General features: G+C 42.8%; 1 protein-coding gene across 1 annotated transcript in view; it reads right to left on the bottom strand.

Moving 5' to 3' along the window:
• The window catches only part of SH3GL3 (SH3 domain containing GRB2 like 3, endophilin A3), a 52,541-nt gene that overhangs the window by 7,248 nt on the left and 30,585 nt on the right, over positions 1-14,708 (bottom strand). Inside the window, exons 2-6 of the mRNA XM_026121355.2 lie at positions 7,854-7,922; positions 6,594-6,666; positions 5,214-5,357; positions 3,513-3,646; positions 1,940-2,098 (exon numbers count right to left, since the gene is read on the bottom strand). Coding sequence (XP_025977140.1) covers positions 1,940-2,098; positions 3,513-3,646; positions 5,214-5,357; positions 6,594-6,666; positions 7,854-7,922 — 579 coding nt within the window. The remainder of the gene's footprint in view (positions 1-1,939; positions 2,099-3,512; positions 3,647-5,213; positions 5,358-6,593; positions 6,667-7,853; positions 7,923-14,708) is intronic.

Below are 14,708 nucleotides of genomic sequence, written 5' to 3' on the forward strand. Positions count from 1 at the left end.
CCTGAAACAGTTAGAGGACTTGACCCGTTAGCAGGTGGAAGTGGGGCTTTTCTGATCAGCAAGGCTGGCAGAAATGAAGCCATGACAGGTCTTGTAACTCAGACCCATTAATGTTTATTAGTGATGTTTACAAACTGCAGTTCTGAAATGGTCCAGACTTACCTCACTAGATGGCAGCATTTATAAACTGATAAATGACACATGATTTATCTACTTGGATTTATAAAGTAACAGCCAATCGTTCAAGAATATGAATGCTAGGGAAAAGGTGAATGTGAGGGTGAAAGAAAAAGCAAAATATTTTTATCCATTAAGTAACAAATAATTCCATTCTTCTAATGCAAACTGAAAAGTTCAAGCTGTAATACAGCCAGAACAGTAGCAGGTATTTATTTGTCCTCTTCCTTTCAGATGACATTAAGAGGACAGACCCCAAGAAGTCTGGCATGTTCCTGTTCCGCCACTGCGTCTTCAGACAGTGGACTACAAGAAGGTATCTGAAGAAATTTTCTGCAAATGTTTTATGGACCTGTGGTAGTTTTATGCTATATTTTGTCTGCTTTTACACACTCGGGAAGATTATTAGAAATTCTGCTGGGAGTCCAAGAGAGCCAAACATTGTCACATAGCATACATAAACAAAATGCAGAGAACCAAACCAACAGCTGATAGAACTCCATCAAAGTCAAACGAGAGTAATGGAAACCAGCTGAGGCTAATGCACAAAATGCCTGGATTTTGGACAGAGTGGTCAAAGAAGATGGATAGACAAGGACTGTCCAGACAAGATGACTAAGAGCCAGGAGGGATAGGGAAGTGGGGATTAGGAGAAGAGAGAAGGAGACTGGGAGGGAGCCAGACAAACATGAGGGACTAAAAGCCACTTAGCAAGAGGACCCTGGGACTGGATGAGTGGGAAAGGCAGGAAGATGGGTCTGATAAGGAGTGCATGCTTAAGTGTCTGCATGGGAGGTTTGGAAATCACTACGCAAAAAAGCCTGAGAAAGAGATGTGGATCAGCACTGAATCTGGGTGAGGCACCTGGCAAAGGTGGCCAGAAGCCAGGACACTGAGAGCAGAGACTGAGAGCAAGACAACCAAGGAAGGGAGAAATCTGGGGAACTGAGAAGGACAGGAAGGAAGAGATTGCAATTAGGATCTCTGCAAACCCAGAATATTTTCTTTTGCCTTTCATCTTCCAGACAAACCAACCTTTGGCACACACCTGTCAGGAAGGACACTGATATCACGTGTCCTGCCTTCAGGCAAGAGAATGGCCTAGATGATTGCCAAAGTCCCCTTCCAGCTCTCTTCTCCTAGATGCTCTCATGACTACATGGGAGAGATCATGTTCCTGCAATTCCTGTGTGTGTGCACAGAAGGGGGGATTAACCCAAGTGACCACAGCTGCTGATCATTTAGTCATCATTTCATGAAGGACTTGAAATCTGAGCCAAAGCCCAGGTACCTCAGCACAACCCACACAAACTCTGTGCAGTAATTTTTAGAGCCAAAATACCCCCTCCCAGATCAGCCACAAAGTTTTGCCTATAAGCTGAGCTGCTTCTGCAAATCGGATCGTGCCAGGCACAGACCCCAGCGCACGGTTTGAGCAGCAGGTCTGCGCCTGTACCAGTCTCAGCCTTCTCCCTCTCACTGGCTTCCTGTGCTCTGCTCTCAGATGGCTCATCGATGATAAAGGCACACGAGACCTCTGTGACCACCTTGTCTGAGCCTGTGTCTCTACATAAAACACTGCTGAATTCTCAAGCTCTTCTATGAAGTGCCACGCATTACGTCCCCCCCGACAAGAGGAGCAAAGCACACTCTCAGCTTCCAGTCCTTGCCTCCTGTGAAGCATGGGCCAGGCTTTCTCCGACCCCAGACACACTTCCCTCTTCTGTGTACTGCAGGAAATAAAGCAGCAGGACAGACTTACATCATTTTCTAAGAAGTTGAACATGCTTCTTTCAGCCAGTTCCTTTGACTCTTCAAATTTTTCTACTGCTAGTTTAACTTCTTCATCTGGTATCTTCCCAAGACGCTTCTTTTTATAATCATAATCCAAACGACGACCTTCTAGCTTCTTCAGATGATGCTAAATAAGACAGAACACTTAGGAAGAGGTCAAACCAAGACAGGCCCAAACATGTACATTGTGTTTTCTAAGTAGATTTCAGTTATGGATGATGCAATTGCAGGGATAGGTAGAATCAGAGAAATACAAGGCTTGAAGGAATCTCAGAAATCATCCAGCTCATCTCTCTGATCTAAGGCAGCATCAGGTACATCTAGGACTGTGTAAGTAACTGAAATTTAAAACTGTATAAAATTTAAGAAAGCAGCCATCTGTTAACACTTGGAGAATTGGCTACCTTGATTTGCTGAACTTAGGCGTCCAGCTCACAGACATCACTAAATGTGCAACATCTCGTTTTGGATACTCTTTCTAATTTAGACTATCTAAATATGCCCCCCTCATCATATTCTACATGTAATTCAGTTTTACCCCTGAATTATTTGCAACATGACAGCTAAAATTTAAAGAGTCATTTTCTCCTCTCATTCCATAGGCAGCACCCGCACAGATCTAATATTCCTGCTTTCTTTTTTAGATGTCAGCTTGACATTCCTCTCTGACCTAACTACACAAGGGTTTTTTGTTGCCAGAAATCATGGGACTGACAGATTTACAGAATGGACTGAAAGCAACAGTGCAAAATGCCCATTAAAGCTAAAGTCAAATAATTACTTTTCATCAGTTCAGAAGAACTGCAACTGAAAACAGGCACATATCATAGGAGACAGCTACAGACATCAGGACATTAATACCTTTTTGCTATGCTTTCCACATCCATTTACATATAAGCAAATAAAACAACTTCCATTTCTGCAGTTCATCAAGGTTGTAACTTGCTTATTACCCAACTCTATTGGAATCAGCAGACTCGGACAGAGACTGCGCCTGGCTTTCTTTTCAACTGTCATATTGTAAACAAAAACACTGAAAAACCTAACTCTAAAGGTTAAAAATGCATTCTCCAGCATCCTATATTTTTCCCCAGAGTTGTCCTTATGGCACTTTTCAGATCATTCGGTGGTTGCCCGGAATGGCCTTTTCAAAAGTCGTATTCAGCCGGTATAATAGATAGATTTAGGGCGACAAAGATGGTAAATTATGATAAACAGTTGCAATAAATCACAGCCCACTCACATGTTCACAACAATTAATAAAAATGTCAGTTAAAATAAATAGCAGTAAAATAAAAATATTCATTTTCTTTACTATCCTTCTGGTACAGAACATGATCATATAAGCAAATTGAATAAATTAAGCAATGGTGAGAAACAGCAAGACATTGCTTTTAAGCAGATTCACCGCTGCTTTGCTAGAGACTCAAGCATAAATGCAGTGAGCTAATACACCTTGTGCTTTCAAAAAGTGTTCCAGGGAACTAGAGCTTCACTGACTCTGATTTTTGATAAGAAAGGCTTTGCCCTAGAAAACTTACCCCAATCTCTTTTAAATCTTTGTCTTGCAGTAGCTGTAGAGGATCAATGAAATTTTGTTTGACGTTAATATCAAGCGAGTCTTTCACCTCTGCCATTTGCTTCATGCTTTCACCAACATCCAATAATGCAACGCCTGTGGTAAAAAATATGCTACTTACAAGTCAACATACGTAAAAACAGGAAATACCTCTTATGATACAGGTCTTTCAAATACGTATCCTTTTACCTGGTATAGGGCCTTGAAAAGGGAGAAAGCAGAATACAGACTATGCACTTGCTTCTCCCCTGCAGACTCTAGAACTGGAAAATTTTGTTCCAAAGTATATATTATTTTTTCTCTGATGCCTTTCAGGAAAAAAAATATTATTTTCTCTACTTTATTTGCATAGGTTACATAATAAGTTACCTCTTCCACTTTGAGAACTGAAAACCAAAGTGGTTAATTTGTATGTTTTTAAGTTATATTACTAAATACACAAAAAAGTGACTGACTTTTTAACCACAAAATCATGCTTTATGGCTTCCTCGAGTTCAACGTGTTTTTTCAAACCTCCTTTTGGTCAAAATTGTTGTTGCTTTTTTAAAACCATTTAATCGACGTAGCTGTATATTTTATTTTATGAAGCACGTAAGTATAAGCAGGCAAACGTGGTATTTGAAACGTCCTTTCTCCTTGCCTAGTTTTATTTAATATCCTGTTGCTTTTGCCAAAACACGAATATACTCAGCTTGCAGATGAGTTCTGCCACCTCACTCTTCGCAAGGAGACTAAGCAAGTCCTCAGGTATCAGGCAGCGTCCTCCCCTGCGCAGCACCTGGTTGGGCTCTTGAGTCCTACCTCCCTACGCCTGCCTGCAAAGCTGTTCTCGTTTCAGCATGGCCATTATATGCAAAATGGCAGATATTAGCTAAACAGCATAACAAAGTCTGCCGGTTGTGGAAGCAGGCTTATGCACACAGCCCCAGCCCCAGCCCCAGCCCCCTCCTTCCCCAGTCCAGGGACTCTCCATCTCTTGTGTTTCTTCTCATTGGTTCTCTCATATTCCCTGCCATATCAAAAAGCACCCACTGAGTCACGTTGTGACGGTGCTGCAAATTCACGGCAGGCAAGCCTACACACCGCGCACGCTCAGCAAGGCAGGCCTCTGTCCGCGTTCCAGCTGTGGAGTTCCAGTATATTTTGAGAGAAAATGGGTAAGATTTAATTTACCAAAGATTTGTAGCATGACCAAGCTGGAGTGGATTTTCATACAAATGACAAAACACTGCTCCAAAGCACAGAGGCACTAGATCATGAAAAAAAACCCAAAAGTTACTGTATTCTTTTTTCCAAGGGAATTTTTCCCCCCTTAATTTACTTCTCAAATAGAGTAGCAGGGGTTTTTTAGAAAGGTAAAAAACCACAGTGAATCTAAGGATCACCTTAAATTTTCTAAGTTTGGCAACTTAGAAACTAAAATGGGTATCTTAATAATATGAATTGTCAGGCAGTATTAATAACAGTATTATCAAATCCCCCTGCAGCAGGTGCTTACATAAAGCACTGTGTATTCTTTATTATGTCAATGACCCCCTAATTACTGTACTTCAAGTTTCCCTCTTCCCTGCAATAACTATATACATACATTACATCACTGAGTAATTTTATTCTGCAAAGAACATTATACTGAAATATTGACAAAGGAGATACACACACTCACCAAACATAGAATCATCTCCAAGCTCTCTGCCATACCGTATCATGCAGTCTCCCAGGAGTCCCTCCGTCTGGGGATAGCCTGTGGTTTTAACCTGTCCTCTGATCTTCGACATAGTGTTCAGCATTCCCAACTTGGCTCGGTATGCTGCGAAGTACATGAAAAAAGGACAAAGTTATAACAGCATTTATGAAACTAATACATTTAAATCAATAAATCATTTAACAAGTAATGTCACTAAGCAACTGTTGGCCTGTAGAATTATAAGCCTTTTAGTATCAGTACTTCATAATCTAAGGTTGAGAGATGACTCCATTAGACAATAAGGGTCATATGGTACTGTCTTCATTCCCAGCTGAATGAGCATCATTTCTCCAGGCAGATTTACAGCGGGACTGCTTGTCACCTTCTGCTGGTATTTACCAAAACTCACATTCCCTTGAGTATTCCTGCTTGCAAACTCTTCCGTCAGAAGTTCTGCAGAGGGCATTCCTGAGGAGCGTCGACAATGGTCACTGGCTGCATCCTGAGCAACCCGCCGGGCCTTGGTAAAGCACTAGCTCCTACCATCCTTACACAGGCAGAACCCGCCAGACCCTCTTCCAGGGAGGTGCACCTCATAAGGCATCCCCAGCCTCTCTCACTGAAGTCACTGGGACGTATGGCTACACACAAAATCCTGTCAGGCAGTTCTCAAAAAATGCAGGTCCTTCCAACAGCTGACCTGGACAGTGAATCAAGCTCTCAGCAGATAAACTCAGTGACCAACTGCAAACATAAATGTGTCCCCTTTCCTTTTTCCCTCAAAACCACATCTGAAGACCTCTACTAGTAGGTCCAGGACTCCTAGGTTACTGACACCTGGTAGAGCCCGTAAGAAGAAAAACCTCACTCAAAGACAACAACTGTGGTGGGCAAGTAAGAGCCCTCTTCCCCGTGACTGGATAACCACCAGTATCCCTGATAGCAGCACTGTTAGCAGCACTGTACATGTTAAACTCAATGCCTTTTTTTATATTTCTGCTAAAGAAAATGTTGGCGTTCTCTTCACTTCAGGGATCCATATCCCACTCCAGGAAATCCAGCACGAATGGGAACACACGTGCTGTTCTGCAAGTCCCGGCCATCCCGGACATGTCACGCACACACACTCAACACATGCCCAGGAGGCCTGATACCCTGGACGCATCCAGCTCGCTGCACGCAGGTCAGATTTGCTGCACACAAGCTTTACGGTTGTGCAGTGTACACACAGGGAAAGTCTTCTACGGCTTCCAGAAGCCTCAGATTAATGACCTAATTAGCTTTTATCCGCCTGGGATGAATTTCCAAGTAAGAGGATAATGTGCAGCAAAACCTGACATAAGTTGATCCTTATCTTACCTGGATTTGGCTGGAGATATTCTGTCGATTTGGACAGAAGCTCAGCTACAGCTTTATTAGTGACATCAATTTTCTGAAAAAGAAAAGTAACAGAAAGTTAGCAAAGAGAAAATCTATGAATACAAAGCTTATCATCTGGTTAGATATTATGTACTGTTCTGGTTGACTATGAAATTTTAATTCAAATAAATCAAATATGACAGCTTAGAATAAAAAGCTATGCCACAATTGCGCCATATGCCAAAAAATATATTAATCAGCAGGTAGTACCGGGAAGGGTAAAAAGTTTGTATCAAAATGTAGGGATCTCCTTACCCTTCAAACCCATTAGTCATGAATACTGCTTATGCATCCCAGACTACAACTTTCCTGCCAGCCCAACAGTTGTCACTATGACTGCTTTTCTCCACCAGTGAAAAATGCTGAAAATATCCTAGCTCACAGTCCTGGGGTCAGTGCCATTTAATGTAGTAGTTTGCACTGTCTTCCCATTTAATTGCATCTTACATGCTATAAAAATCACATTTCTGTGTTGCTTCTCCTTCCTCCCTTAGGGCCTGCATATTATTTTTCCTCTCATAATACAGAGCAGCAAATAATTATTCTGAAGCCAAAGAAACTGAAACCTAGAAGCCTGTTTAGACCATAAATTCAGAAAAGCGTGTGTTGGAAAAAAGCAACTCACGCAAGACTTTTTTCCTTAATCTGCCAACAATAAAAGCTGTGACCTAGGTCTACTATGTACATTAAAAATACCTAGGAAAGGCAGGGGCAATGAAATAGCACATAAAAGCTGAAAAAGCAGAATCTGGGAGTACACTTTAACTCATAAAAGGCAGTGCTAATAAGTGGTTATCAAACACCTCCGTTTCCACACCAAATCACGTTTATTTCTGAGCATCGATTTAAACTAACAAATGTAATTCTGTAGTAAGAGAAAATTTGACCCCAGTAGTTCAAATTTATCAGGAAAAACATCAGACGGGAAGGGGTGCATTTACAGTGAATGGCTAAACACCGAAGATCTCCCGCTCTAGCCCAGCGCAGACGGCGGAGGAAGACGGGACGGCTCGCCCAGGGCTCTGCCCCATCCTTGGGGGAGCCCCTCTCTCCCTGGCTGCTGGGCGCTATCGCGGGAACCGGCTCCCTCGGCTCAAACGGCCTCTGTGGCTTTTCCATGCAACCTACCACATGGAGCACGTGAGAGATTTCCGATTCTGCAATAGCTGAACATGGAAAAAACAACGTTGCTTTCCTTACCCTTTCCATCTCTTGAAATTCTTCATCTAATTTCGTTCCTTCTGCCCCACTTATTTTTTCGCTGAACAACTGTGAAAAGACAACAGAAAAAAAAAAAAAAAGCATCACTATTTTATCAGAGAATCATCCGAGAGTCACAGGAATTTCTTCCAAATTAGACAATAAGCCGCAACCATTTGAGGCGGCTACGTGAGAGAAGAGTAACCCTGCTCCTGGAAGGGAAACACGTTTCAAGAGAGAGGAAAACACCCGACAGGAATTTACAAAAATGCCACAGGTAAACAAGACATTTTTTTGTGCTTAAACAGTTGGTACCCTCACGGCACTGCCGGGAACGCAGGTTTCCAGCACAGGGACCACGGGCACGGCGGCGCACGGCAGGCGCCAGCTCAGGGAGGCAAATACTGGTGTTCCAGTTGGACTCGCAGGCTTTACGCCTGCTCTGCTGGGGTCCTTCTCCAGCAGGCACCGGACAGGTCCGGGGTCTCCCGAAGCCACCCCATGGTGACCCCTTTCCGAAGACGAGTGCAGCGGGGCAGCGTCCTTCTCACGCCGAAGCTGTCAAACCCACCTCCAGCAGCAGCCCACAGGTGTCTCGTTACAGAAACCCATTTAGGCGTTGGCAAAGGATAAATGCAATGAGGCAACACGACTGCTGGACGGTGAAGGCGTAATTAATAATGAATTACTGAATCAAGTGAATAAAATAATGAAATGTCCCACACTCGGAGGGAATAGAGCAGGACGTTATAACAAGCAGCACGGTGGACAGCTAGGATGATCACATACTAACGATAACGTCAGAGACAAAAACTCCAGACTCTCAGGAAGGCTGACAAAGAAAGTCCGAAAAGTGCAATTCCTCATCAGATACGTTGACAGGTGATACGTTTTCAATAACTGCCCTAGGGCATCCCCTGTGTATCCGCCAGCACCCTTAGCTCCCTCTGGCTTGCCGATGGCTGTACATGGTCACTCGGACCTCGCTGGATTAGCAGCCTGACACTGGGGCTCGCTGCGTTGCTGCTGCTCTCGCCAGGACTGCGGGGGTGGAACAGGTTGCCTAGAGAGGCTGTGGAGCCCCAATCCTTGGAGATGCTCAAAACTCATCTGGACAAGGCTTTGAGCAACCTTCTCTAATGGGATCTGCTTCAAGTGGGAGGTTGGGCTAGACGACCCCGGGGAGCCCGTCCGACCTGCCCAACTCCGATTCCGACTCTGCGGCAACCTGGGAGCGCAGCTGCACGGGGCCAACAGCATCTGCAGCCACAGTCGCACCCAGACCTGTGAAATGACCTAAATAATGCACAACTGAATACAGGAGCAAAAGGACTGACCGGAAAAATAAAGAAAGAAAGAAAATGTCCACACGCTTTCCCAGTTCTATGCAAACGTTAATGATTTAGCAGTTTCTAGCCTGACCACACTCCTTCTCAGCGATAACTACTCTGAGCTCTAGTTTCCTTCCAAAAGCAGGGAATAAGCAGAGAGATAGGGTAAAGAAAGAGTCCCTACAGTCTATAAGCTGTTCTGAGCTCCTGACAGTAAAAATTGGTATAAAATTCTAACGACTATCCTTAAATTTTACCACAATAGTTTATTTCATGTGGGTATAATCAGGACCCATTTCACTATTCTCACATTAAGGAACATAACAGCTTTTGTTCTGATCGTACTGAATTTAGGAGTTGTAAAGCTAGCACTACCACTCTCCCAATTAAAAGTCAAAGGATACCCAATTAATTATTGAAAATGGATGCACAAAGGAGACAGCTGCTGGGTTTCAGTTCTCTATTTGATGAGCATCATTTACATGCATTTTATCAAGCTGCAAAATACTTTGAACTTAAATAGAAGCACGCTCAATGGCGGGGCTGTGTAATTATGAGACAGTATCTATCAGTTTTTACGAGTCAGCTAATCAAAGGCATTACTACCACCATTTGAGAACATGTATACTGTGAGAGCCTGGCATGATTTGTATGGGAAAAATCCTGACCTTCATCTCCAAATTAGGAACCCAGGTGCCAGGGAATCAGCCCCTCTCACTAAGCAAGAGCCAGAATTTGAGGCCTCTGAAAACTACTTTTTCACAAGATGGAGGCCACCACCGCCTTCCTGCTCCATCGCCAGGGCTTAAACTAAGGCCATCCAACAGCCATCTTTCTAGTGGGGCTAACTAGGGCTCTTCTGGACCAACTTACACCCAGAGAATAGCTCCACACCTGCCAAATGAGCAATATTTCTTCCTCTCAGATGTCTGTGTAACTCCCTCCATCCCACTGGACTTACTAGAGCTAGTGAGGTTGGGGAAAAAAACAATGCCCCTAAACCGGAACACGAAAACCTTTCCAAAATGCCCACTGTGTTGTTACCTCTCCTCCACAGTTAAACGCTACAGCAAACTGCCACGTCGCAGCCCCCTGTAAGACCCGCGTGCTGTCACGGTGGAAGGGAGGACCTGGTGCACGCAGAACTACCGCAGTGGCTACGCCAACGCGCCTCGGCTGCAACTGCTTGCTAGATCCTGCCAATCTCTCTCATACTGCAAAATTAAATAGGATGTTGCATTAGACATAATCTACAAGTCTCCGATGGGCTTATTGTGGAATTTTCTTGGAAGACAAACCTGAGAAAAAACAAACAGGTTTTGAAAGAAACCCCTCAAAACACTGTGATTTCTAATTAAGCTCTGTACATCCAATTACTGCTGAAAATGCAAACCGCAATTTTGTTGTACAACCTCATAAAAGACTGCAAATACTCATCTTCTAAGGAGTTTATATCCCCAGAACTTCTCAGGATAAATCTTTTTTTCCATAAACATAATATTCCGATTTTGTTCTTGGACTAGTTCTGTTATTCTTACTTTTTTGAGATAACGCAATTTTCTTTTGATTTGTGCTGTTGCAGTGAAGCAAGAACACAGAACATGAACTGTCTGCAGTTTAAACTAAAATCTACAGCTCACCAAAAATCTGCACTAAAAAGGCCTCAGGCTTCCATCTAGTTTTTCAATATTTTATTCAAATTATGTAAAGATTTATACTCATGCTTGCACAGGAACGGTACGCTTCTCCATTCTCATATGGATTGTAAAAATGAGCTTCAGAAAAATACTGTCCAACACCCACGCTTTGTATATCATACTCACTCGATTTCAAGTACAATACTTTCATATTTCATTAAGGAAGGTTACTGAGCACTAGAAACTGCCAAGAATATCCCAGATCAACAGAGAGCTGATAAAACTCTCAAAACAATTACCCTATTTTTTATATATCCACTGGGTATTCTATAATACAAGTCAATATGAGGCTTGCCAGCCAATACCTGCATACATGTTCTGGCCTTCTTTTTCACTTGTTTTGCCTTTCTTTTGCAACAGCCCCAAACTGGGATTCACCCATCGCACTTTGCAGCTCTTCAGCTTCACTTGTTTCCACAAGAGCTGAAAAAGCCCTTAATTAGCCCGCAAAACTCTCCTGTACATAACTCACCAAGAAATCATCAAATATTATTTAATGACTGAAAGATATTATATTCTAGTAAAGACTTGATGGCTTTTAATGGCTCTTCACCAAGTAACTGCATTTATTTTACCCTGCAGGAAATATCTGTTGAAGTATTAATGGAATGGAAAATTCCTATATTTGTCATAAACATGCACGCTGTCAAACCCATGAGGCAAAACTTACATTTCAGGAAAAATCTTTTAACAAAAAAAGCCAAAGCTATGGAAACACTGTTAATTTCTCTTCCTCCCCCTAGAAATGAAACAGGCAATCAATGGGGAAAACTACGAGATTCCTCCCAAACTTAACATGCAGAAAGCCAGGAAATAGTATAACGAGATGGCTACGTTTCCCACAGAAACATAGTATTACCGGTCCAACTGCACAAATATATTAAGATATACCTTTAAATCCAGTACTTGGTACAAAACACTACATTCCAGGACGGTTAATGCATAATAGTTATGCTTTTCTTAACAAATCATTAAAACGCTCAGTTATTGCCCTGCAGTCATGTAATTATTTGTTTGGTGTTAAGTTATTATACATAGAGGATTTAATGCAACTTCACAATACAAATGGCTTTGCGAAGAATCTTATTAAAGGCTATCACAAACACGGGGAAGAATAACACAGCTGGCAAGACATCTTCCGGCTAAAGAAAAATTGCAGTGTTCAACCTCCTGAGGGGGGAGAGACCTTCCTGCCCCCTCCCCGAAGGCTTATTCAGATTAGGGAACTGAGACGCCAGCCTGTCTTCTAGATCAAAAGTAGTTTAACTTCAAATATCCGTAATTCCCTGCTTTGCGCTTCCCAGTTGCACTACAAGGCCGTGCACTCCGCTTGCTTCTCCTCCCTCCCGCTTGCTGGGTTTTGTAGAGATTGCTAACGGACACGCTCAAAAAAGCAAGCCGCTACTAGTCCGTGTAGTGCAGACTACCAAGAGCTTGAACCTACAGTACAGCTGACTTAAGTACATATTTTACCTTGGCCCATCATTAGTAACCTGCAGGAGCAGACGGAGGTAGCACCACCCGCACAACCGTTCCCGCGGTGATGGAAGAGCATCAGGGGCTTCACTGACGGGGCGAGCGCCCAAAGCTGACGGGCAGCTTACGGGCACCCGCGGCCCACTTCCAGAGACCTGCCGACTTCCAGAGTTCGGGTGCTCAGACAGAAAAAAAGGTGCCCCACACAGAGGAGCCGCGCTCAGATGCACGTTTTCAAATACGGACCTAAACGGAGACGGAAGAAACGTGGCACTTTGCTCCTGGAAGAGCTGCAGAGGGTGCTGAAACCAGCCCGGGCGACCGCAGCCTCTCCAGGCCTCTCCTCCTGCTACCAACCCTCCCAAGGCAAGCCCGCAGGCGTGAAAAACAGAGAATCCACTGCAAATCAAAGTGGGTAACATATGCCTACAGAAAGATTTTTTCAGGCTCTCATGAAATACGAACAATGAGAAAAAAAGTCAAATTAAAAAAACGTGCCAGCACTTGAGGCTGTTCTTTTAATTATATTGACAGAGCTCCCATTAGCCTAATGCTTTGGAGAAAATCCAGCAACCTCTGATTTTAGAGGTTAAGCACTAAATGATGGCAAAAACTCTTTGGTTGCCTCAGTATGTTGTGTTTTCAAAGAAAACAAGAATATTCTTGCTCTGATTTACTTGAAAGAGAAAAGATTTTTTCAGACCCACAAAATAAATAAAGGGTCCACTGTAAAGTGAATACACGTTTTAGTCTCCCAAATATGAAATACTCTGGCTTGCCTCCAGCAATGCATTTAAGTTTGTACTTAAGTAGGTGCTTAAGTGTTTTGCTGGATCAAGGCCAGCGCACTCAGCACCTCGCAGCATGAAACCTCCAAAGGCCACCACCTTTACAGGGAATTTGGCATAGCTTATTCTACCGCTAGACTCTCAGCTAGCAGTAGCACTGATTTCTCCAAAGCACTTAGGGGAATAGTCAAAGAGATTTCTGAGTACCAGAGAGAACTGCTTTTCAAAAAAATTAATCAAACAACGGAATCGGGTCCTACTGCTATTGAATTAAAATTATGGAGTGCAAGAAGCTGCACGCTGAAAATCAAACGCTTGTTATTGTTCTCAGGGCTACATGAGCGGTATAAAATACCACTCTGAATTCAGCAATGCTTGTATGTAGATTTTTAAGGGCGTGAAGCTTTCTCTTTCAATAACAGTTTCTATACAATTATAAAAATGTAACATAATAATGTTTTAGAAGTTATACAAGACATACTTTAACGTGATTAAAAATTATAATCATTTTGTGGATACAACGATTAAAACAGCATTCCTGCACTATTTATGGCAGAATACATTTCTGTATGGATGCAGAGAGACGGAAAAAAACTGCTACAGACAACGGGATGCTCCCCATGTACTTTATTACCATCACAAGCAGCTCAACTCCAGAAGTACAAAATCCATGGCCACGGGAACCCACGTCCTTACATTTTACCAAAGATCTAGATTCCCCGCTGTTTAGGGTTGAAGTATTACTTATGAAATACGTTATGGCCCACATTTCAAAGACAGAGCTCATGACCAAGCTCATGCCGTGTCTGAGCACCGTAAGGGCACACCACAGGTCTAACCCTCCTCCAGGGCCTGGGAGGGATCCAACTGCAAACCCTGTCCCAGCAGCCAACAAAGTCAAAGTACCAGCAAAGGGCTCGGTTTTTTAAAGCATGAAGGATATTAAATATGTAAAGAACTGTGTTACTTTTGAGGATGTATGATAAATTGATTAAAATGCTATTTAAATGGTCCTAAAATATTCTCTAATTAAAAAAAAATCATACAACTTACGTACAAAATAGCGACTGAGCCCTGTTACACTTTCAGAGCACAGATTTTTTTGTGGGAAATTCCATTCCCTCGAAAAAAGAGGCCATCTAAAAGGACACCAGCAATCTCAAGGGGCTGCTTCCCAAGAAGCAAAACATACTTTTTGCACCAAGAAACCTCTGAATCACACACAAAGTTAAACACATGCACAGAAGCACTGCCAGAGTGTTTACATTCATGAGGAACACTCTTAGCCCCACTAATATTTATGAAACCATAACTTCATTATCTGTAACCTCTCATACGAATGGGTTAGAATAAGAGCTATGAGATCACAGTAGATTATTTTTAGGAAGACAGATGAACTGGGGTATAAAAGGATGAGCCAGATAAAGAGAAATAGGAGAGAAACGTTTGCAACATGACTCACCTGGGACACGGATCTGAGGGTGTCCCCCATATGTGTGTTTCTTGCAGAGTGATATTCTGTGAGCTACTGATATGACATTAAATCAACCTCAAGCATTTTAC

Source organism: Dromaius novaehollandiae, chromosome 10, assembly GCF_036370855.1.
Source record: "Dromaius novaehollandiae isolate bDroNov1 chromosome 10, bDroNov1.hap1, whole genome shotgun sequence".
NCBI lineage: Eukaryota > Metazoa > Chordata > Aves > Casuariiformes > Dromaiidae > Dromaius > Dromaius novaehollandiae.